Source organism: Peromyscus californicus, unplaced genomic scaffold (assembly GCF_007827085.1).
Source record: "Peromyscus californicus insignis strain IS unplaced genomic scaffold, ASM782708v3 Scaffold_4__1_contigs__length_199733344, whole genome shotgun sequence".
NCBI classification, from domain to species: domain Eukaryota; kingdom Metazoa; phylum Chordata; class Mammalia; order Rodentia; family Cricetidae; genus Peromyscus; species Peromyscus californicus.
In genome coordinates, this window is record NW_026294562.1 from 97,711,880 (window position 1) to 97,737,475 (window position 25,596).

The window sequence follows — 25,596 nt, forward strand, 5'->3', positions numbered from 1 at the left end:
TGTGAGGATTTGGGCATATATTGACAAAAGGCTCTGGATTCTTGGCCAGATACAGAGTCATGATGTGACCTTGGAAACTGGGGATAGTCTATACTGAGAAAGGAATCAATACTGGGCATGTGTTCTTTCTTTCACGATCTCATAATCTCAGAGATGTCTCAGGTTTCCACTCTTTCTTCTCATCCATTCTTTCTGCTAATCTGATCAGCCTCTGCATTGAGTTTTCAAGCCATCCACCTATTTTCACCTGCCCATTTTTTTGCCTGCCCACTCTTGGGCAGAGCACTTTTCTGGAGGCATGGAAGTTTCTACTATTACTTAACCAAAGCTAGTGATTTTGTTTTTCCTTTCCTTTCTTCTCTCGTCTTTTCTTTTCTCTCTTATTCAACAAGGTTTTACTGTATATCAAAGACTGACCCTGAAATCACTAGATAGCACTATTAATAGTGCAGGATGGCTTCAAACTCTTAGCAATCCTCCTGTGTCAGCTTCCTGAGTACTGGAATCATAAGCATTTTTTTTTTGCCCTTTTTCAGTTGTTCAAACTATTTTCCTTCCTTGGAATTCCATTTTCTCTTAATATTCATATGAAACATGTGCCCTTTCTAGAGTTCTAGAGAAGTCTGGTTCAGAGCGTACTTCCTTCAAAGCCCTCAGCCTCATTCCTTCAAAACTCCAACTTTATCTGTTGCTTCCCATTCAGTGCAAGCACATAGTCTTCTTGCCTTAAAATATTTCATGTACACTAGTGCTTTCCAAGAAAATGGGTGCTAGGCACAGACCACAGTGCACCCATCTGCACAGGTCTAGTTTCTGGCCCATAGATTCTCCTCTAGAGTAGGAACTATTTGTTTTCCCAGAATGATCAGAAGCTTCATCCATTTTGGAACTGCCGTTTTCTAGGTATATTCCCAATGTCTCATGAAGGTAGGAGTCACCTGGAACATTGTTAAACTCTGCATCACTCTAGTTTGCCTTAAAATTAAAGAATCATGCTGCCCAGGGAAGAGAAAAAAGGGTTCTTATTATGATGGAAATTTTGGAAATACTGTTAAGTACCTTTTAGGTCAGAGAATTCTTGGGATCATTAGGTGTTCACTCCACTCATCTTTTCCAGTACCCTCACCTTGCTTGCTCCTACTCACCAACCCAAAGTCCCAGACCAGAGCTTTCCATAGGTTTAGTATCTTAAATGACCACTGAAGTCATGTGGATTCTGCACAACAACCAGAAAAAGAATGGCTAAATACTTTATCCAACAGTAAGGCAGCACAGGTAGGCCAGCCTAAGAGTTGAGACAGTTGTAACATTGCCTCACCCCCGAAGAGCAGAGAATGTCTCCTGAGTGTATTTGATACCACCTACGCAGTGAGTGAGTGGTTCCCAATTCTGAATTGATCACTGTTCTCAGCAATGGCATACCTGACAGGGCTGCACCAGGAAGACTCAGGGATGCTACAGAGGAACTGGGAGACCCAAAGCCCAGTGAGAGCAAAACCCAAGGCTTCATGGAAGGCAAGGTGTATTCCTTTCTTTTCACATCACTGTGACCGGATGAATACTTGACAAAACAGCTTAAGGGAAGAGGGTTTATTCTGATTTACAGTTTGAGAGGTACCATTTATCATGAAAGGGAAAGTATGGTGGAGTTCACGGCAGCTGGAGAATATTGCCGGGCTTGCTATATCCCTGTAGAGGAGGAAGCAGAGAGCTAGCACTGTTCGTAGAGTCGGCTCTCTTAGTTAGGGTTTCTATTGCTGTGAAAAGACACAATGACCACGGCAATTCAAATAAAGAAAACATTTAATTGGGGTGGCTCGTTTATAGTTTCAGAGGTTTAGTCCATTATTATCATGCTGAAATAGTAGCTGAGCGTTCTACATCTTGCAGGCAACAGAAAATGGCCTGAGACACTGGGGAGTATCCTGAGCATAGGAAACCTCAAAGCCTTCTCTCACAGTGACCCACTTCCTCTAAAAAGGCCATACCCATTCCAACAAAGCCATAGCTCCTAACAGTGCCACTCCCTATGAAATTATGGGGATCAATCGCATTTAAACTACCCCATCGGCCTATACTTGTCAAGTCCCACTCTATGGCCCTATAGACTGCCACTTTGGCTCAGCATCCAAAAAGTTCCATAACCTCCTTAAATAGTGCCACCAGTTGGTGTCCAAGTGTTCAAGGATATGAGCTCACTGGGGACATGTCACATCCAAACCATAACAAGAGGGGACAATTTTGAATCTGGGGACATTGGTTATTGGCTCAACTCATGGTCTCTGTTTTGTCTATTGTCATTTAGTTATCCTTTGATGATGGTGGTGGTGGTGGTGGTGGTGATTGTGCTGACTGACCAGTACTAGAAAACTTATCTCTTCTCGGTTATTTATTTGAATTATGACTCTGTACAAGTCACTTAACCTGAGTTTTAAACTCTTCATCCGTAGAAGGGAGATAATGCCACCATCACATCACTTTATAGGTATTACAGGGTATTTGAACAAGAGGAAGTGTTAGAGTTAGATGCTGTGGGATAAAGGTGTAGCACCATCACAACTCCCCGTTTACCATATTACAGACAACCCAGCAGGTGTAGCCATGTCTACTAGGCCTTGAGAGGTAGAGCCCTGCCTAGGTCTCAAAACAAACAGAGTCAAGACCTCTCCAGGCTTTACAGGCAACTTCCTGGCTTCACAGCAACACAAGCTTTACCTGGCCTTGGTGAGGCTCTTTCCCTGCTAGAGTAGAGCTCACCAGCTGACTTCACGAGTCCTTTCCTCCATGTCAGAACTTCCACTGCTCTCTTTTCTCTTCCTTTCTCCTTGTCCATCTATTCCTCCCTCTCTCCACGCCTCACTGCTGTCCTTCTCGTTTAACCCATCATCCTGGCTCTCTTCCTTTCATTATTTCTTGATCCAATTCCAATTGCTGCCCCCATGCCCCCGCAGTGCAGCTATTTTCCTTTTTCTCCTTTCCTGGTCCCACATGACTTATGTGTCAATACCAGCTTCCCTGGCCTCCTTCTTTGTCAGGTGCAGGAAATACAAGGCCATCTGTAGCTTCCATCGGGGAGTTGTTATGGGAGGTCGGGGCACCATCCTTGAGAAGAAGAAGCTGACCTGGCTTTTCCTGGGACGTGAAAGGAACAGCAGTCTTAACGCCAGTATAATGCCAGTACTCTCAGGAAGCAGAAGTTTTGTGTGTCCAGTGTGGGGGCCTCCATGGGACACATTTAGCATATTTACATCTCCCTCTGAATTGGTTTGAGCTGGTTCCGCCTTCAGGCTCTGACCTTGAGGCTGACCTTCGTTCCAAGGAGGAAGTCTGACGCAGAGACCTAGCAGGCAAGACCCAGTACTGACCTGCGGGAGGTTACTCCTTGCCTGCATTTGTCTGTGTAAAAGAACTATCCTTATAATTCTGTAACTGTTAAATTATAATTGCTACAATTAAGAGGATTATTTTGGAAATTCGAATTTACTGGTGGTGATATTGCATCTCCACAAGAACCCTCAGTATTTTCTCTTTTGAAAGCCTAGATGCAGCCTCAAAGCAGCAGCCCCACCCCTACCCCACCCCCAGCCTGGTGCTCTGTACTTCAAGAGAAAGACTAAGCAAAGGCCTAGGGCTCTGGCCAGTGAAGATTGCACTTTGAACACAGCCATGTACATTTTTTTCCTCCTTTCTCCATGAAAACTTTAGTGAAAGGAATTTTTTAATCTGTCACAATATTTTCAGCGAAAGAAAGTTGGGGTGTAAAACTACTTCATTTGCCCTCTGCCCAAATGTACCTACCCGGTGTTCTCATCTTCTAGCTCTGGCTCCCATCTGGCACCAAGCCAAGGGATTGATTGTTCTGATCTCTTAGCTGGGTTTAAAAGGACCCTTGCCTTATCATGCTGGCGATTGAACCAGGGCCTTGTGTATGTTAGGCAGGTGCTGTATCACTAATCTAGACTCTTAGCTCTGGGATCCCCTACCCAATAGATTACGTCCTCAGAGATGGTGAGACAAAGAGATGATGAAGTTTTGGAAACCATAAAGAAACAGATTAATTTGTATTTATTGGCTTAGTGGACTCATATAAGCAGACTCTTAGCAGCACTGAGAAAGTAAAGAATTGCCACAATTAAATGACAAGCCCTTCAGAGGACCTAGAAGTTGGTGAGGCAAGGCATCCCTGGAAATAAAACTGGCATGGGAAGAAAAATAATAATAGAAGAAGATTGGTGAAAGCTGTTGAGAAGAGGGTTAACTTTTAGATTTCCTCCCTAACTCTCGTGTTCCTCTCAACAGACAGAAAGCTAGTGACCCACCCGGAGGAGGTAAAGCTAAGGGTCCTCCAGGTACCTTTGAGAGCAGAGCATGGTAAACAAACTGGAAACCTGAGTGTGGATATGGTATGGATATGCATACTAAATGCTAGGCAGCCACACCTGATCCTCTTTCTCCCATGAACTCCTCAAGTGCCAGAACCAAGGATTTTACCTCCTAACCAGGAATTAGGAAAGCATTCCATCAGAGATCTGACCAGCTCTTAAAGAAAGATCTGAAGTCCTAGGTAATTAAAATTCCCTCCAAAAAGTCTAGCCTGTTTACCCTCTTGTCTTAGTTACCTTTCTATTGCTATGAAAAGACACTGTAGCCAAGGCAACTTAGAAAAGAAAGTATTAAATTGAGGGCTTGCTTATAGTTTCAATGGTTGAGTCCATGACTATTATGGCTGGGAGTATGGTGGCAGGCAGGCAGGCATGGCACTTGAGCGGTAGCTGAGAGCTTACATCTGATCCACAAACAGAAGGCAGACAGACAAAGTCACATACACAATTCATTGCATTAAAATTGTATCTTTCATGCATACATTTGATAACATCTGCTGGATTTGTTAGGGCCAGGATGATGGTAAAGTAAGTGATGTGCCTGGTCTATACAATTTAAGGAGCATTAAAAAAACTAAATAATCAAGCTAAGAAATAGTTTAATATTTTTTGCTCATAAATTTAAATATTTGTTTACTTTTTATCTATCTGTCTATTTAGTGTGTGTGTGTGTGTGTGTGTGTGTGTGTGTGTGTGTGTGTGTGTGTGTATGAGCGGGCATGAACATGGCATGGCATGCATGTGAAGGCAGAGGACAATTTGTAGGAGTTGGTTCTCTCTATTTTGTGTGTCTCAGGACTCATGTCATCAGTCCTGGCAGCAAGCACCTTTATCCAATAAGCCATTTCACCATCCCCTATTTTTGTTTTTCTAAGATAGACACTGGCTACATAGCCAGGCTGGCCTTGAACTGTAAATCCTCCTACTTATAATCTCAAATACTTAGATTACAGGCCTAAGCTACCATACCTGAAACTTATTTGTTTATTTATTTATTTTTATGGTGCTGGGGTTGGATGCAGGGCTCCAATGAATGCTGTATAAACACCCCATCACTGAGCTATACTCTCAGACATAATAAGCATTTTCAAAATCAGCATTAATTTAAAAAGCTGTAAGAGCTAGGGATGCAGCTCAGCGGACAGTGTTTTTACCTACTATGTGCGGGGCTTTAGTTCAATCCCTAGTACCACATACACCAGACATGGTGGTAGACTCCTGTAATGCCAGAACTCTGGAGGTGGAGGCAGGAGGATCAGGAATTCAAGGTCATTCTAGGCCACACAAAGAGCTTGAGGCTAGCCTGGCTATAGTGATCATGTCTCAAAATATGAATAAATTAATAAGTTATGTTAAATAAGATATCAAAACGTTAAAGGCAGGGTATAAGAGTGCTTGGATTAAAGTGAAGTGAGTGAGGCTAAGTCATGCAAACATGGTTAGAGCCTGTGTTTATTAAGTATTGTGATATTTTGTGGGTTGTCTAGGTCAGTCCTACTTACAGTGAGAAGGGAATGCACAGAGAATGGAAGGAAGACTACAAGGAAGGAAGAGACTGTCACTGAGTACTATTTTGGAGTCTGGCTGTGAAGAAAGTGGTGTGTGTGTGTGTGTGTGTGTGTGTGTGTGTGTGTGTGTGTGTGTGATGGGCTGCTAGTGGAAACGACAGTTAAATCCTCATCCTCCATGTTGGGCAGTGAATATATCCTTCATTCTGCCCAACAGAAGAAACAGCAGTAAGCAGTAATATTGGCAGTGTGTTTAAAGACATGGAGGTAAGTGAAAAAAAAAAGGGTAAGAGATTTGAAGGTGATTCTTGTGGTAACAAGGACATAGATGCAGCAAGGTAGGGTTCTTGGACCCTGTTGGTCTTTGTGTTATGAAATTAGTGCTCTTCATGTGCACATATAGCTAATAAACTCACCATAAGTTCGATGTTTCAGTAAGAGACTGAAGTACTCATAGGAAGCAGAAGTTTACTGGATTCATCATAGGGATATAATGATCCAATGCCATCTTTACTTGGAGTTACATTTGTGGGCGTTACTAAAATTGTCTCATTACTGGGGCCTCTAACACTCACACTGAGCTTGTGCTTTTCTAAAGGAAGATAACTGCTCCATGGAACCCTGACAGCCAGCAGCAAGCTATGGAGTACCCACAGGTGAGAGATCCTGACAGTGAGGGAGAACAAATCCCAGAAGGGTAAGTACCCTGTCAGGGCTAGTCTTTCCAGAGTTGGTAAATGGCAGTGGAGTAGGCTATGCACCGGGTCCTTCTATCACACCAGGGCTGTGCTGTTAGCTCCCCGTGCAGGAGATACACATTGGTCTCATCGGGCCTGACCTGTTCATTTCTTGTGTAGTTCTTGTTTGACCTGTGCCATCGTTCCAGGTTGAAAAATGCAGCTGCTTCCTTCCTGATCCCCCTCAAGGCCCTCCTTTTCTCTGGCTGCAGTAATTAGAAATGCCTCTTAAAGTCAGACTTTCCATCACCCCTCCCCTGAATTGCTCTTGTAGGTTTTTTTTTCTTTTTCTGAATTATAGGACTACATGAAGGCTGCTAAGGGGCTGGGCTTCAAATGCCATGAAAAGACACCCTATTATTTCTAGAAAAACCAATATTGTTAAATTTGGCAACATCAGGATGTCATCTCTGGATCAGGCAAGAAGGGAATCCTCCTTGCTAACAGTCTGTGTTCTGCCTGGCAGGCTTTGCTTCTATCTGTGTAGGGCCCTTACGGCTAGCTGTACCGCCTTGCCCATGTTTAGCTAGGTAACCCTGTTTCTTAAAATATGCTTGAGGTTCTATATTCCAGTGTGGAACATCTTGGCTTTCTGCCTCTTCAGTGTTGCTCAAAGCCTTCTTATTTTTCCCTGAGCAACTGCATTTTATCTCTAGCTACCCTTATCCTTTGAATGTACATTCCTCTGAGCCTTCCAGTTCTTATCGATCACTACTTCTATGCCTACTTAGGGTTCTGACGTCCAAAGCTGTTTGATTAAGACAAGTTCTACTTCAGTGGCTCTAATTCATTAACTGTTTCCTACCCTCAAGATGTGGCTACATGGCAAGACTGGAAATTCTATTGCCAAAAGCCTGGGTCCTAGCCAAAGGGAGGTGATGATCTTTCTGCACGTTGCTAGTGATGGATCAAGGTTCCGGCTGATCAAGTGCCTCCTGAGTTTGAGAAGTAGTAGGTGAGGTTCAGAGAGCAACCAGCAGCCACAGGATCATGGTTTGAATCTACAACAAAGGCTGCAGTTTCCTGGAGAGCCCCACATCAACTGTGCCTCAGCAGCAAGGCTGAGATAGGGCCTGCTGCCTTCCCCACACCTGTTTTGTTTCCTTCTCCATTTCCTAGCGGTTCCTTGAATGAACAGTCCGTAACTCCTCTTTCTCTCCCCACTAGTCAGATCTGACTAATCAGTGTTCTTCTCTGACTGGAGGTGTGTGTGACAGGATGTGGCTTCTGCGCCCTCTACATGCTCATGGTGACAGCTCCTTCCCTCTAGCTTACCCCCTGGAGTTTCTGAGACACAGCTATGAAACCTGTCTTCTTGGGAGATATTAAATGGTGGGATTTCCAGGATACTGCCCAGTGCTTTTGCGTTATGGAAGATGGTTTCCAAGGGGCTTCCCTGTAGCCATAGGGAGAGCAGAACAAGAGCTGCTGAGGGCTCCAAGCCTGCAGAGCTACAAATGTCATATCTACCCTCTGCTTTGAGCCCTGGGAAGAGTTCTGAGTGGCTACAAGCTGCTCTCCGCTGTTCCCTCCAACCCTGAATGAAACCCTACCCACCCTGGAAATCAGTCAGGATTTATGATGAAAAGATGGACTTGGGGGTCAGGCCAAGCTGGGTTCAAAACTGACTTTACTTTCTAGTGTCATTTTACAGCAGGTTCTGACTCTCCTCTTGAACTAAGAGTCTGCCCCTTTCAGTTGTGGATGACTAGCTGTGTAAGTCAGTTTCTTGTCACCATATAAAGAGGAAATAATTACCTTATAAAGAGGAAAGCTTGGCTTGGCTCACAGTTTTGGTCCATAAATTAAACTGGAGAGCATCTAAACAGTCCCACTGCTTTAAGGCTGTGGAGGGGCCATAGTAGAGATCATGTGATAGGGCAAAACTATTCACCTCATGATGGTTAAGAAGAAAAAAGAAAAGCAGGGGGCTGGCATTCCAATATCCTCTTTGTGGGCATGCCTTCAAAGACCTGAAGACTTCCTGCTAAGCCCTATGTCCTTAAGAAGTTTAGGTTGCGGGTGGGGCATACCTTTATTGCCAGCAGAGGCAGATTTTGACATAGCGCATTCCAGGCTGGCTAGGGAGACGGCTCAGTTGATAACATACTTCCTGTGCAAACATGAGGATCTGGGCTAGTTCCCCAGAACCTACATTTAAAAAGACAGGTGTGGAAGGAAGTACATGCTTTTAGTCCCAGCCTTGAAGAGGTGAAGACAGAGGGATCCTTCCAGTTCTCTGGCTAGTCTACTGTTCCAAGTCACTGAGAGACCCTGTCTCAACAAACAAGGTGGGTGGCTCCTGGGGAAAGACATCTAAGGTTGACCTATCACCACATGCTAGCAGACATATATGCTAGGCACACCCATATACACACATGCACTCACACGCACAAGTAGAGCCACAGCCACGTGAACACGTGAACACAGTTTTTTATCATCCCCCCACCCCCTACCCTCACACTTTTCACCACTTCCCAATATCATGAAGCTGAGCTCTAAGACTTTATTTAACACTCGGGCATTTGGGAGGTCACTCTAGATCCAAATGATAGACTGTCTATCTGTAGACTATTTCCCGGTGCTTTTCTTCCTCCTGGTCACAAAGTAATTTCAGGTTTAACCATTATCACACTGTATGCCAGACACAATGATGATCCGTTTCATGCTCACCATTCTACTTAATTCTGAAATGGTATTATGAATGCAATGGATGTAACATAATCATTCCTGTTAGACAGTTGGGACTGAAGCTCACTGAGACAACTTGTTTAAAATCATGCTACTTTTTTTTTTTTTTTTGGACAGGATCTCACTGTGTGGCCCTGACTATCCTGCAACTCACTATGTAGACCAGGCTGGCCTTGAACTCAGAGATCCACCTGCCTCAGCCTCCAGTGCTGAAATTAAAAGTGTGCGCCACTAAACCCAGTTTCACACAACACAGGTTGGCTAGTGCTACAGGGGTTAAAGAATCCAAGGCCTGTGGTACAGAGGGAAGGCTTTGGAGTCCGGTACCTGAGCTCAGTTCTGGGCTCTCTTCTCGATGTGGGGACTTGTATAACTACCCAAAGTCCCCCAGCTTCACTTTCCTCACTGTCGGAAGAAGGGAACTGCTCCGTGGAAGGGCCTTGGGAAGGAAATCAACAAATCTGTCTAAATGCCTGTCACAGCACCAGGAAGCGTCACCGTTTCACCCACCAGCACCCCCTCTGCCCCTGGCCCTGTTGTCTTCCTGTTATGTCACCCTGTTTCCTTCAAAGAGAGAGGTAAGGTAGGAATGCAAACAGCTGTCAGGAGAAAGAAAGCAGTGAAAGACCCAACAAGCAGACAGGCCTTCAGAGTCATCAAGCAGGGCCCATGGGGACGGTGACCTTAAGTCTGCACCAGACATGGTTTGCCAAGTTGCAGCAAACATGAAACAGATGAGAGATGCTCAGGACTTCACATCTGGCAACAGAATATTGCACAGTTGGATGGTCGAGGTGTGGGTGCTCTGTGAGCGAAACGGTTTCAGCTCGTGCAGTGGTATTTCTCAGGCTGTGCCTTGTACTTGGTTCTAGGTTAAGCCTGGGCGACAGTACTTAGGCTCACACTGGAAGTTAAAAGAGGCTGGACTCAGTCCTCCCTGACCCCAGCTCCTGCTCTTTCTTGTGGTCGTCAGGAATCAATGCCATCCTGACAGAGGAGCAGCCCTCATCATCCCTTTAGAAGGGTTGGTTGGAGGTACCGAGAAGCCTAAGGACAGCCCATTCCTGCTCCCATAGAAAAGCTGGCATGAGCGTAAGGCCTAATATCTCCCTCCAGCTCCTCAGGCCAGCTGGGATTCTATTTTTAACCAGCACGGTCTTAAGTTGACAGCTTGGAACGCCTTCTCCTTCATTTTCTTTCTTCCCCCAGATTTTCACAGCCCAGAACCCGGGAGAAGCGATGGAGAAGAACGGCCCTATAATGGTAAACAGAGGGCCTGTTGTCTCTTTCCACAGTCCTTCCCTCCATCCAGTCTTCCTCTAGGGAGATTGGTTAGGGAGCAGATGTTAGACAAAGCCAATGAAGCTTTCGTTTCAGGGCTCCTTACTTGTACAAGCCTTTTCCCAAGGTGCTGGGTCAGGACTCTAGCAGTTTTATGTCCATGAAGTCTGTCTTCTTTTTCTTTAGTAAAGGATTCAAAATTGTGTATACCTTATGTCTCACAAAAGTTGGGTCTGCCTGTCTCCACCTCAGGGTTTACATCAGTATAGTTCTTTACATTTTTAAAAAATGTATTCTTTGATAATTTTCCTACATGAATACAGTGTATTTTAGATCATATTTACCATCAAGTCCTCCTGGACTCCCTACCTCAACACTCAGCGTAGAGAGGGAAGGGGCTCATGAGGTCCCAACCTCTGGCTGAGGAGCCACTAGCTCTTATCTCTTATTTTAGAATGATTAATTATTACTATGCGTGGACAGTGTACGTGTGAGTGCAGGTACACATGCCACACTGCACAAGTGCAGGTCAGAGGTCAGCTTTCAGGAGTCAGTTCTCTCCTTCCATCAATGGATCCAGGGATATCACTCTAAGCAGCAAGTTCTTTTACCTGCTGAGCCATCGCTGGTCCACTAGAACTATTTCTATTTTCCCCTAAACTGTTATAAGACATTCGACAGTTTTGTGTTTGTTTGTTGTTTGTTCTGTCTGTGTGCTGGACAGTTTTATTTCAACTTGACACAAACTAAAGTCTGAGAGGAGGGAACATTAATTAAGAAAATGCCTCCATGGGGGTGAAAGCAGGAGAACTGGCCCCGCCCCTCGCTCATTGCTGCAAGGGGTGAACTAGTCAGGGCAAGGCTGGAGAGCCCACCCTTTCTCCGGTGTTGGTGGTGAAGACAAGGGAGAGCTGGCGGGCTGACCAACCCAGCAACTACCCAGGTGCAGAACCAGGTTTATGAGTTGGCCCACCCCAGCATTCACCCATCTGTGATCTGCAGGAGCATGTGAAGGGGTTGGTCCTGCAGACCTAAAGCTGAAGGATCTCCAGGACACAGGGCAACAACAGGATATCCAGGAGGAGTCTAGCATCGATAGTGTAGCAGAAACCAGAGGCCTCAAACCAGACCAATGACTTTTTGCATGAATACTTGCAAGTAAAGATATATGAGCAAAAGAGTTTACTGAGTGACTCACTGTGTCACACTCCAGCTTTCCATGACAAGATTTTTTCTTTTTTTTTTTTCTCTTAAATCTTATTTTATTTGCGGCGCGGGGAGGGGGGGAGGTTTGCAAGGGCAAAAGGTGGATCTGAAGGGATGGGGAAATGAATACAATTGAGATGTATGATGTGAAAGACACAAAGAATAAATAAAAAAAGTTTAAAAAAAAGAAGAAAATGCCTCCATAAGATCTAGCTATAGGCAAGCCCATTGGGCATTTTCTTAATTAGTGAGTGATGGGGGAGGGCCCATCCCATTGTGGGTGGTGCCATTCCTGGGCTGGTGGTCCTGGGTACTATAAGCAATGTTGAGCAAGCCAGTAAGCAGCACCCCTCCATGGCCTCTGCATCAGCTCCCGTCTGCAGGTTCCAGCTTGAGTCCCTGTCCTCACTCCCTTCAATGATGAACTATGATGTGGAAGTGTAAGCCAAATACCCTTCCCCTCCAACTTGCTTTTGGTCATGGTGTTTCATCACAGCAACAGTAACTCTAAGACAGCCTATTTCTCCTATCTGTTTCTAGATAAAACATCAAAGATTTTTTCTCCCAATATTCTGCCTCTGATTACCCTTGTCCATCTTCTCCTCTTCCTCATCTGCTTGTTGCATTCTCTCTCTCTCTGTCTCTCTCTGTCTCTGTCTCTCTTTCCTCTCTCTCTCTCTCTCTCTCTCTCTCTCTCTCTCTCTCTCTCTCTCTCTCTCTGTGTGTGTGTGTGTGTGTGTGTGTGTGTGTGTGAAGTGATGAGGTTGCTGTTCTCTGCCTTTCTCTGGGGCTAGATGAGTTTTATGGTCAAAAGGGAAATTGAGACTCACACTGACCCCCAGTCCTGCACTCCATCCCATCACCCCCAAGTCTCTTTGTTGCTACATCTAGTGAAGGCACTTCTATTCAACTGTATCCTGGCCAGTTTCTGAAATGAAAGGAGATCAAGCATGTACTAGAAAGACCCCACTCTTCAGTTAACTTCTATGTACCTGCCACAGTCTGATGCTTGGTGTTTCAAACACACTTGAATAATCTAAGTCTTATGTAGTCTTTCATCTTTTCATCAAAAATTTAGCAAGCATCCATTAATATAGTACTTTAACAATGGCATCAAATGGGAGAATGTACTCAGGAATCATGAGGTGTCATGGATATCCCATTTACCACGTTGAATCCCAGCTACTACATCACTGGAGTATGGATAGGTCCAAGATGAGAATTGAGTGAGGATATACCCATCCCTGTCTATCCTCATACCAAAACATTTTTGCATATGGTTGGACACAGAGTTGAGTAGTCATGGAAGAAAATAGATGAAGAAGTCTTTACATAATCCACACCTGTTCACTTGCCTCCCAAAGTTCAGAAAGTCCAAGAGGGCACTAAGTCATTTATTATTTTATGAGGTGGTCTGGTGAAGGAAGAGGGGCAGGGCTACAGTCCCTAATGGAAAGAGATGACGGGACTTTTCATTGTTGGAAGGTCCGTATGTTGGGAAGGTGTGTGTGATTAGGCCTACTAATATTTTCGATGCTGGGTGAGGAAGGAAATGATGAGGTCAAACTGGGGACAGTCTGCAATGTCCTAAGTCAGTCTTGCACTAGGCTATGGGACTATAGAATAGTGCCATTAATGAGAGGAGCCAGTCAGCCCTTGTCAGAGCTCTCCTTGTGTAGGGAAAATTCACTGCTACAGACATTGTGCTTGTCTATCCAGTGGGGTCAGTGCCAGGTGTCTAGGGTGGGACTCAGTCCCATATCAGAAATGTGCCTCCTTTCCTGTGTGAGACTCCTGTCTCTTTTAGGTGGAACAGCAAAGGTAACATTTTCTGTGTGGAGGGGTCTATCCATGCTGTTGGGCGTCCTCCTGGATTAGTCCTGGTGTGTTTCTTTTGTGTTTGGATGGGTCGATTTATAGGGATCATGTGTCCTGTCTCATTCTCTACTCACTCAACCTCTCAGCCAGGCCCCAGTGTGCTGATGGTGGTATAGCTTAGCCGGGACAGTGAAGCAATGGAAGGGGTAGGAGGATCCTCATCCGGAAGAGGCCGTGGGCGAGCTCGTGGAGGCCGTGGGCAACAGCGGGCACATGTATCCAGGCAGGCCTGGCGAAAGCGGCGGTGCATGAAACAGTAGACCAGGGGGTTGACACAGGCAGAGGCATAGCTCAGCAAGTGGATGAAAGAGATGGGGGCCCCTGAGAGTGCTCTGTGTGCCCCTGGACCATCGAAGGCGCGCCACGTGTTGGCGCTGTACACTGGCAGCCAACACAGGAAGAAAAGCACAACAATCACCAGCAGCATTCGCACCACCCGTTTCTTAGCCAGCAGCTTGGCCTGGTTGGGCCGAGGGCCTGGACCTGGCCCAGGAGTGGGCGTGGTCAGCGCTGTCATCTCCAGTCGGGAACGCGGAAGTTGCACGTAGCAGCCATCACTGTCTTCCCCAGGGAGGCTAGTCTCAGGCCGGCAAGCCCCGTTCTGGTGGACAGACCCTGAGCACAGAGCACAGACGGTGCAATCAAAGCAGAAGAGACTCTTCTCATATTGCAGCCCAACCTTCACTCGACGCCCCTTCTCCACAGCTTTCACCATGGGCTCCCGCCTCCTTTCTACGCTTCTTTCAGATCCATCCACTAAGGAGGTCATGCCCATCACCAAAGCCCCGCCCCTCGTGCATTTCACCTACCTGGTGCTGCCCCACCTGGCAGGCCTCCTTGGTTTCGGACCCGGCTTTGGGTCTCACTGTCCTCATCATCAAAGCGAAGCCCAAGGTAGAGCTCGCGAGAGATGAGCCCGTAGGCCACCGCCATAACCACACCCGGGACGAAGAACAAAAGTATTAGCAGCAGCACTGACCTGGAGACACAACACAAACCAATCACCGTCTCTCGTGCGGCCAGTTACAGGTAGAAGAAGAGTCAAAAACTCAACTGGGACCATGTGACTGAGGCAGGGGTAGGATTTAGGGATGTCATTGGGAAAGGCAAGAGACTGGCGAGGGGCCCAAAATTGGAATTCCAAATGTGGGAGTGCAAAATGGGGCTTGGCGGGAAAGATCTTGGAGGAACTGGAGGACTGCTCTGGGGAAGGGGTGTAAGCTTCTGATGAAGATGGAAAAAGGACTCTTTCTAAGACAGGGTGGTGGGCGTCCTCACCAGGTCTGGCGGACACGAGCACTGGGCCAGCGATGCACGCACTGCAGCACTCGAGGCCCCACTGGCTGCACTGCGGTGTACACAGGATAAGGGATCATAAGTAGTCCAGACAGTAGCCATGTGGCTAAGATCACCCGCGCTGCGTGGGAGCGTGTCTGCCACACCCGTGCTTGCAGTGGTCTACAGATGGCGCTGTACCGCTCCAGGGCTATGGCCACGAGATTTAGCGTGGACACACTCACTGACACCCCTAAGCAAGGTGAGAGGAAACGGTCACCTGGGAAACACACACCCTGCATGCTCACCAGTATGATTTTCCTGATTTCCCATCAGGAAAAACCCTTTTATTTGTTAAGTACTTTAAGAAGGGAGAGGGCCAAGGGGGAGATGTCTTTGTCTCACCTACCCATGAGGTAGGAAACAGCCTTGCAGATGACTGTGCCGAAGATGAATGTGCCCATGAGGTTGGGCAGGAGTGTGAAGGGCATGCAAGCCACAGCCAACAGGAGGTCGCTGACTGCCAGGGAGAGCAGGAAGGCATTGGTGACAGTTCTCAGGCGCCGGCTCAGTCCCAGGACCACGATGATGAGCACATTTCCTCCAACACTCATCAGAAAGATCACCGCATAAAGGGTGACTCTAATGGCCAGCTCCAATTCTAGGCAGAAGAGAGGTGGTTGTAGGAGGATTTGAGCACCATTCATCCAGACCTCCAATCCCATTCACCCCCAGACCATAATATCCAGTCAGATCCTGACACCCTGAGAACACTCTCTCTAACCCTAAGGGACTATGTAGTAAATGATGACAGTAAATGCTTTGCCATCATAAATGCTGAGGCTTAGTTGAGTTGACCCAACCCTACTATTTATTATAATCCTCTCTCCTTATGCTTGGTTCCATGCTTGATTTTCTTTGCAAAGACTTTAGGGACTTATTCCCATCACTGGTTGGATACTTCTCAAGATCACTAATCTGTAGATACCAGATTGAAAGTTCCTTCTCTGACCATTCCATTGGACTTCCATGTACCCTTGACCATCCACTCCACTTAGAACAATGTTGGATCATGTCTGTGTTCTCTAAAAAACAAACAACAGAAAACAAAACCAAGCCAGCCCCTCCCCAACTAAAAAAGAGAAAAGCCGTTCACTACTCTGTCCTATCTACAACCCCTCCTCCAGGACTGTCACCTCCTCTCAGTGCTGCCCCCACTCAAGCCACTTGATGACTCAGTTTCTTGAATGCATCATGAGCACTCATGACTCCCTTCTCAAGCTGATTTCTCAGCCTTGGAATGAATACTCTTTTATAAACCCCTGCTTCCACCCCAATCACAAACATTTCCTAAACTGGTAAATGCCTATAAATCCCTCCTCTACCAAGAATCAGATTGATTTCCACTGCTTTGGAAAGGCTATCCTGAGCACCTCATTTGAAACTAATCTCCCACTCCTTTGACCCATGCATGTTCCATATTCCCTACACATTTATTAGATCCCTTTTTTTCCTCTCTGAGTTGTGCTTTACTATTCTCCAAAGATTCATTCTTGTTCAGTAAACATTTGCAGGGTACTCCCTTTGTATCAGGCACTGGGGACAAAGAGGTGACTGACCAATTCCCTGCCATTTGAGAGCTTATAGTAGAGAAGGAATCCGAGATGCTTAAACAGATAATTGCCACACAGTATGATAAGAAGTGTGGTTGAGAGATGTACAAGAAGCTGTGGGATCCCCAGGAGAGAACAGTGTTTCTGGATGAGTCAGAAGGGCTAGAAGGGTGACCAATTCATTTGTGTCATTGTCTATTGGGAGATAGACTCATCCTTGGACCTTTATATCATAAACATGCAAACCTGAACAAAACTGGATTGAATTGAAGTGGACTGAGTCATCCATATCCATGGCCTCAGTGTCAGGGAGATGGGAACTTGAAGAGAGAAAGCCTCCTACACTGTGGGGGCAGGAGGGGTCCAGAGGTACAGCCTTCTCTTCTTTAACTGCCCAGCTCTCTTCTCTTAGCTGACTCTTGGCTTAGTTTCCAAACTCTATTGCTGCCTCATAATGAATAACTAGCTTATTTAGAAGTTGTTCTATTTATTAGACAATAAAGAAGTTCTATTTATTAGAAATCCTCAAACAGGGGTCTAGAGAGCAGGCTTAGCTCTAAAGAGCATTTCTATGTTGGTTGGCTCACAGCTGTCTGTAATTCCAGATCTTGGATATTGGGAACCCGATGCTCTATTTTGCATACACTAGTGTACACACACACACACACACACACACACACACACACACACACACACACACACTACTACTACTACAACTACTACTACTATTGATGATGATGATGATGATGATAAAATAAATCTTTAAAAAAGATTTTTTTCAAACAGGACTTAGCAGTAATATTACTTGCTTAGATCTCAGGATTCCTGAAGTGTTTTGCCTCTTACAGCTGCCTTAGGGTCCAGTCATTCATCATACTATTTCTTTCTTCTCCCAATCAAATCTCAATCTAAATACCTCTTTGCCCCTGCCTCTATATTCCATCATGGCACCTCACTCAATTGTGCCTCTCTTTTCTACCTGTGTATCTTAGAAGGTAGATGTGTATCTTAACACACATGTGTTGGAGGGTCTTGGTGGACCAATAGCAGATGTCAGGCTAATTTTGATACAGTACTCTTGCCTTTCTATGTCTATTCTTCAAGCTACCTCCTCCTCCTCCTTCTCCTCCTCCTCCTCCTTTTCTTTTTGACAGGGTCTCCTTATGTAGTCCTGGCTGTCCAGTAGCTCTCTATGTAGACTAGGCTGGCTGTGAACTAACAGAGATCCTACTGCCTCTACCTCCTGAGTGCCAGGAGTACGGGTGTGTGCCACCATACCTGGCTCAAACTATGTTCCTTTCACAGGGACAGATTATGGAAGACTTATATGTGATAAATTTGAAGTGCATGAGGGTGTGTGTGTGTGTGTGTGTGTGTGTGTGTGTGTGTGTGTGTGCGCGTGCAGGAACAATAAAAAAACTCTAGAAGGGAGATCTTCGTCTGAGAGGCCCTTGGACCTGGTAGGGGAAGGAATAGGTGGCCCTTTTTGTACTCTTTGTTTTCTCTAAGTTCACTTTCTTCTGTCTCTACCCACCTTAACCTCTTTTGTTCCCCCATCTTTCTCACATCATTCTCTGGATCTCTCTTCAACTAATTCTTAGTGTAATTACTACACTTCTGACTGGTAGAACACTTTGAACTACACAAGCACTAAAACACTTGTGTCTCACCCATTCATGCAATTGATACACACCATATGTGTGTCCTTGAGCTTGGCTATTGGTGGCCAAAAAAAGATGAAACTAGGCTTCCCCTTTATAAAATTCTTAATATACTTGGAGTTTTCTGGAAACAAGAGGATAAAGTCACAGTATGACAAACTATTGTATAGCAAATGTGTGTGAACATGTAGAGTGTGTGAGTATTGTGAAAGAGTATGTGAGACTGTAAATGTGTGTGTTTATTAGTGTGTGAGCATGTGAGTGTGTTAGTGTGTGTGAGCATATGTGTGTGTGTGTGTGTGTGTGTGTGTGTGTGTGTGTGTGAGAGAGAGAGAGAGAGAGAGAGAGAGAGAGAGAGAGAGAGAGAGAGAGAGAGAGATCATCCAGATGATGGCAGAGAAGCATGAGATCAAGTATCCAGTCAACATCTGAAACAAATGATAGACTTGAGCTGAGGATGTGGCTCGGTAGGTAGAGTGCTTACCTGGTATGCCCAAAGCTCAGGGTTTGGTCCCTGATACCCTCTAAACCAGATGTGGTGGCACATGCTTGTAATTCCAAGGATTGGAGGCAGGGGATAACATGTTCAAGACCAGCCTAAGGTACATGATAGCATATCAACAAACAAAAGAAAACAAAAATAAACACGGTTTTCTAAGAAAAACTTCACAGGAACTGAGTAGCCAATGTCTTCACCTGGTGTTCTGTGTCTGGTTACTCATGACAGTGTAATACTCATGTATATCTCTCTGTGGTGAACGTGGGTACTGTTCAACTAACTGAGGGAAATAGATGGCACATGGGAGACATCTGAGTGTCAGTGGCACTAAGTAAGGAAGCAGAGGTGATACACAATGGTGAGTTGGTAAGAGCAGAACACAGTAATGCTTTAGAGTTTGAGAGTGATATAGAGGTAGATGAAGGTAGCCTTTATTTCTTTTGGAGATAGCTGGAACAAGGTAACATCTACATGTCTAAAGGTAATATCAGATTGAATATAGGCTGTGTTTAAGTTTAAAGAACACCCGAGTAACTCTGATGACATCAGAGTAAACAAGGACAATAGCCCAGACTAAATAACACTAGAGTTTGTAGGTGACATCTTCAGGAAGCATGGGTTATATGCAGAGCTCTGTATGTGAACCAGGGAATGATCAAGTGATGGTGGTTCTAACTGAGGGGATGGTAGTAACATCCAAGATGTGTGGGCACTATTTAATTGAGTATAAATGTCAGATGTTAACACTTTTAGCTTGGTTAAGAGGTTAACCTTGATTGTGTGAAATAGCTGAGAACATGAGTGAACATAGAGATTATCTGAGTCTTAGCTGAAATTATCTGAGGGCTTAAGAATGATACTGTGTGGCTTTCTGGGTAATATCTGGAGAAGGTTTACTTAAACAGTCATGGGGAAGATGTGATATTTTGTAGGTAATTATAAAATAAGAGTAGTATGTGACAGACAAATAACCTCTAAATGACTGTGGACAATACTAAGGTGAGTGTGGGTGTTGCCCATTTTTACTGTGGACATCATCTGAGCTAATGGTAAAGTCACAGGTTTGTCTAAAAATAAAGTGCACAGCATCCAAATTTCTCTTGGTAACCTTGTAGTGAGCCCAGGTGACATATGTATGCACCTGTGGGGTACTATGAGCCCAGGTGACATACGCACCTGTGGGGTACTATGAGCCCATAGACACATCTATGGGGTGCTATTCCAGTGAGACTGGCCAACACTCTGTGCACGTGGTGTCTGGGCACCTGGATAACAACCTGATGTGTGCAAGCAAAGGCATTCAGGTAAATGAGGCCTGTCCTTGCACGTGGGCTCTGAATCACTGAACATCTTGTTTCTTCAGGGAGCCCTCCTATACTGGCTGCCCTCCTTTGCATCAGAACCTTTAAATATCTCTCTCTTGATACTTCCCTACTTTTAAATACCCAGGGTGTAGCGAATCTTAGTCCTTGCTACTCTAAGGCTAATGCATAAAAAGTGTTTGAAACCACCATTTAGAGATCAGCCTGGGCAATAAATAAGACCCCGTTTCCAGAGGGGAGAGTAATGCTCTGCTGCTGCTCTACCCTTCCTCAACCCCATACGTTTCTACCACGGTCCTGTTTCTCTTTCTCCCAACACCCCTACTTCTTAGACATTTTGCCTGACTACTCTTGTTCACTTCTTGCAACCTCTTCCCTGGGGCCCAATCTTCCATCTTCTGAGTCAGGTCTTGGTATCTACATACCCTCCTAAGAACTAGTTACTGTGTCTAAACACCACCAGTGTGGCTGTTTTGTTCATCTCTGACTCGTCATGACAATATTTGGCATCACTTACTCCACCTTAGCCAAGACCCTCCTCTCTTTTCTTCAAAGACACAGCTACTGTTTCTGTTTCATTTCAGTCTCTTCATGGAATTTTTCCCCTCTGCTTTGCTTTTAAATACCAGCCTCCTGTAGGAGCCTGTCTCAGCTTCCCTGTTCTCATTTTATACAATATTTTTTTTTTTTTAAAAAAGATTTTCCTTGTTCCTATGGTTTCCCGTACTCCCTACAGGTGAAGACTTTTCAAGCCTTTATTTCCAGCTCAGCCCTCTAAGTAAGTTCTAGATCTCAGGATTCAACAGCTTTGGGGAGTTAGCCATCAGCATTTGAAATCAATGGGTCCCAAACTGAGCTTATAGTAATCCCCTCTTCCAAAACTGCTTCTGCTCCCTTGTTGCTGGGAACTGAATCCAAGGCCTTGCAGTTGCTAGTCAAGTGCTCTAATATGAAGGCAGATCTAGCCCCTCCTTGATGATCTTTCTCATGATATGCCATCTACGTCCTTTCAATTTCCCAAACCAGAAACTGGATTTCATCCCTTGACCTCACCCACCCTCCCTACTTCTAATCAATCATCAGACTCTGTTGATTCCATTTCCAGAAGTGGCTCTCAAATCCATCCACTTCTCTTCATCCCCTCTGCCAGTACCTCTGTCTATGCTAGCATCATCTTTCAGCTAGATCTGTGTAATGTAATAGCTTTCTAAAGTCTCCTTCTGCATTCCATCTCATCCGCCCATCCATTCTCGACACAACACCACTAACTCTGGCAGCACTACTGAATCCTTCAGTGGATCCCAGTGCTTAGGACAAAATCTACACTCCTTTGCAAGGGCTATAAAGCCTGCCATAAACACTCCAGGCTAGTCTAGCCTGAGTGTTGATTATGTACCTTTAATGGCACGTGTTCCAGCCATTCAAAAACTGTGTAGTGCTGAACAAATGGGCCATGGGCTTAAACTTTGAGTTTTTGGACAGCCTATCTTTGCCTAAGACACTTTATGCCTCTTCTGCTCCTTTATTTAGCTGTCTGTCATATTTTTCTGCTTCAACGTATATCCCACCACCCCAGGAAAGCAGTCTTAATTCCAAGCATAGGGCAGGCTGGAGTGTTTCTCTTGTATACCGACTATCTTTCTCCTCTTTGTGCTGCCGTTCCTTGCTTACTTGTCTGTCTCCCTATAAACTCAGAGTTCCATGAAGCAGGATTGTGTCAGTTTTGTTAAACTCATATCCTTGTTGCCTAGCACAGTTTCTGGTTCAATAAATATTTCCTGAATGAAAGAATCTAAGTGACAGTGGGTAACAGCCAAACTGGGAAAGCATGGACTGTTTTATGGGGTAAGTAAATATGTAGATTATAATTTATTCCAATGTTTACTTCTTGAACACAGAATCCATCTCTTTCCTTTTCTGTTTACAGAACCCAAGCTCCCAGGTTGCACCCTTAGTGAGGTTGTCAGACCCCCATCTCCTTTGGGTGTCCATGTTCCAATCAGACCCTTTTGTGGGACTTCCAGGCTGTGACTTTCCCAGTGGTCTCTGTCCCTGTGTACTTGACTGCCTACGGATGAGACTACAGACTGTCTAGTTCATTCCAGTGTTCCCAGCGCTTAGCCTAGCAAGTGCTCATTAAAGATTGCAAGTAAATATGGGTATGGGAAGAGGGGAAACGCATTTTAAAATGTTCAATGAAGCGATGAAGATGTTAGCTGATGGGAGGAGGGAGAGTCACTTTGAAGACAGGGTTGAGTGAAGGCAGTGGGACGGGAAGGTGGTGATGACACAGAGATGGGATGACGGATGCAAAGGGAGGTTGGCTCTAGGAAAGTGAGCCACAAGAAAAGAGATACTTGGGGGCTTTGGAAGGGACTCCAAAACCTTCAGAAAAACAGAAGAAGCATAGAGATCGGTGAAGGACTTGACTCTGGGAGCAGAGGAATTTGGGGACAAATAAAAACAAGAAAGGCAGCATCCCCTAGTGCCGGCTAAATTCAGATTTGAGAATCTTTTCTTGGGAAGGCTGGGGTGGGGAGGGATGGGAGACGGATTGCAACTCCAGTTTCCCGTTCAGGCAGTCCAGAGAGCTCCCGCCCTCACCCGGCTCTTTTTGCCTTTCTTTTACCTGGCTCCTGCCTCTCTCTCCAGTGCTGACTCTCTGAACTGGATGTTAAAAGGAAAGAGCTGGACCTGCTGGCAAGAAGAGGTCCTTGCTTCCCAGCTGTGTGGTGCTGAGCTTGGGAATGATCAAAAGTCCTAGGTATAGCACAAGGAATGTGAGGCCAGGGGCTCTAAACCAGGTGGTGTGAAGGTGTGACGGAGTTATTAGAGCTTGGGGACGCAGTGTGTGTAGGCGAGGGATCTGTGTGGAAGCCGAGGAAGTACTACGAGGGAAAGCAATGATCAGTTGACAGTGTAGAGGTCGTGAGGGTTATTCATTAGTGTTATGGGGTGCAGTGAGAGGGGCTTAGGGAGGCACCCACCTCTGGTCCCGGTTCCGCGGAGGCGAGGGGGCTCGCAGCTGAGGTTGCTAGAGCTGCTGCTGTTGAGGAGGGGGACACCCGGGCGGCATAATGAGGAGGACCCCGGCCCGGGTCCGGGTCCCTGCATACTGCGGTTCAGCTTGAGCAGCTCCATGGTCCCTGTGAAGTCCCACTCAGGTCCGCCGACTGGGCTACAGCCCCGGTTCCACCTGCTCCCAAAGCGCTGAAGGCTCAGGCTCCCGCCCACCACATCGCCCGCCTCTCTTGGTTCCCGCCCCCTGCCCTGTCTCCTACCCTTCCACTCCTCCACCAGCCTCGCCTCGGTTCCAGCCGGTCCCAGGCTCTGGACGGCTTTTGTCCCACCAGGTGACACTTGGCGCGCCTCCCCCGCTCCAGAGTTCCGCGCGCGCTCCTGGTTGACTGCTCTCCAGGCTCGCCCCCGCGCTAGGTTCTCCCTCCTTCTCTTAGAGATGTCTTTCCTGCCCACCCCTCATACCACTGCCCTTAGTTCTGGAAATTCGTGTGTGTGTGTGTGTGTGTGTGTGTGTGTGTGTGTGTGTGTGTGTGTGCGCGCGCGCGCCGGAGAAGGGGACCACATGATGGGAGGAGTGAGTTGCTGCTGCTGTGGGGTCCAGTATCTTTCTTTAGTGGTTTAGAAGATGCGGACGTGGCGGTGGTGATATGGTTTCTGTCCCAGGATCCCCCACTACAGAGCAGGTGCATTAGACCGCCTGGAGCCGCAGTTACCATGCCCTGCCGCAGTGGCCGCAGTAACCACCACAGTATCGCCTCACTACCCTAGCTCTCTGCAGCTCTTTTGTGAGGGCTGAGGTAGCCCTAGCTTCTGCCTCAGTCCACCCCATCTCCTATCTGGAACCCAAAAACCTGGGCTTCTGCTCCAGGGTCTCCAGGAGGGTCCGGAGGGCCAGAGTTGCTCACAACCGAGACTGTACACGGAAAAAGGCTGCCACGAGTTAGAGTGGACTAGGGCATTGGTGGCAGCTGGGAATGGATGTGAGAACTGCGCTAAATGAACTGGGTTGAGGTGTAGTAGGGTTCTAGTCCTGGTTCTGACCCAGGCGAAAGATGGGGAGCAGGCAGCTTGGTCATCTCCCTCGTCTCTAGGTAGCGTCCACCCCCACCCAAAACGCTGTTTACCCTCAGCCCAGGTGCAGCACCGGTGTAGGGTGCTGGGTTCCCACGAGAGGGGGCCGGAAAAGGACTGGGTCACTGGGGTGCAGCGGGAGGGAACAAAGCAGAAGGTGCATGTGAAGTGAAAGACTGAAGTGGACTCAGCTTCCCGAGGTAGGACCGGCCTCCTGTATTTTTTCATCCTTGTTTCTTTCTTTCATTCTCTTCCATTCCAAAGACATTCCAGTATGAGATGAAATATCACTGTTTAGGCTCCCAAAGTGGCTGTCAGAAGTATTGGGGGGGGGTAGGGCATCTGTGGGAGAAGGGATTAGAGTTGGGAGGAGTCTGGGTATGTTTTGGAAAGGACCTGACCAGGCAGCACTGAGTTCACAGGGGCTGAAGCACTGGAGGAAGGGTTAAACTTAGGATCATCCACTCCCTCCTGCTCGCTCCACTGTCTCCCTTGCTCTTCCCAGAGCCCTGGATCAGAGGAACTTGATGTCTGTTTGTTCAGCTCCAGCACAGGTGGTATCTCTGATAATCAGATGAACTTTTCCCACATTGGATGACGGTAGCATTGAGAAACAAGGGGACGGGGGAAATGCAGGGGGAGAGAAAGATGGAAATAAATGTAGATTGCATTCACTTATCCAGCAAACTAGGTATCTAGGTATCAGTTATGGCACTGTGCACCATTTTCCCATGCAACCAGTCTGTCCCTGAAGAGCTCTCACTATAGTGGGGATTTTACCAAATAAGCCAAAGATTGCAATACACAGTCCTACATATAAGCATTAAGATGCACAAATTGAAAATTTAGGAATTAGGGCTGGAGAGATGGTTCAGCTATTAAGAGCACTTGCTACTGGACCTGGGCTTAGTTTCCAGCACAGGTAAAGTGATTCTCAACTCCAGTCCCAACAGATCCATTGCTATCTTTGGGACCTTGTGGGCACCAGGCACTTATGTGGTATACATAAATACGTGTAGACAAAACACTCATACGCATAAAAAAATAAAAAGGAAGCCTAAGAATCATCCTTACTCCTCTGTGCTCCTCCGCCCCCATAATGGACATTGTGACACGAAGTCCAGACTCTGCAAAAATAAAGGATTCATTGCCTAGGAGGCAGTGCTCAAGATTCAGTCCCCTCCAGAAGTTGTCAGAGCAGAGTACCAACTCCTTCAAAATCACAAACCCTTCCTGGGGTATCATGCATACAATGACTGATCAACACAGAGGAAGTAGCCCTAGTTTCCTCATCCCACTAAAGGACAATCTGTTCACAATACCCGAGCTCCTCCTTTGAGGCTGGCTGAGTATCCTGTCGGGTCTAAATTACTGCTCAGCCTCTCCCTTTGCCCAATCCTATATTCATCCCCTCTTGCACAGGTGTTGACTTCGAAAGTACTCCTTAGTAA

The 25,596-nt window shown here is 46.2% G+C and overlaps 1 protein-coding gene across 4 annotated transcripts; it reads right to left on the minus strand.

Annotated features, from left to right (window-relative positions):
- Window positions 1–13,151: 13,151 nt before the first annotated feature.
- On the minus strand, window positions 13,152–23,578 carry Cckbr (cholecystokinin B receptor). Of its 4 annotated transcripts, none has more exons than XM_052712055.1 (6): window positions 23,335–23,578; window positions 23,041–23,199; window positions 15,368–15,619; window positions 14,962–15,211; window positions 14,493–14,662; window positions 13,152–14,298 (listed from the first exon to the last, which is right to left on the minus strand). In XM_052712055.1, exons 2-6 carry the CDS (start codon window positions 23,192–23,194, stop codon window positions 13,766–13,768), a joined length of 1,359 nt encoding a protein of 452 aa, XP_052568015.1. In that variant the 5' UTR covers window positions 23,195–23,199; window positions 23,335–23,578; the 3' UTR covers window positions 13,152–13,765. The 4 variants fall into 4 exon arrangements, with proteins under 4 accessions (XP_052568015.1, XP_052568013.1, XP_052568016.1 ...); XM_052712053.1 differs by having other exon boundaries at window positions 23,041–23,249; XM_052712056.1 differs by lacking the exon at window positions 23,335–23,578 and having other exon boundaries at window positions 14,962–15,031; window positions 23,041–23,328.
- Window positions 23,579–25,596: the final 2,018 nt, after the last annotated feature.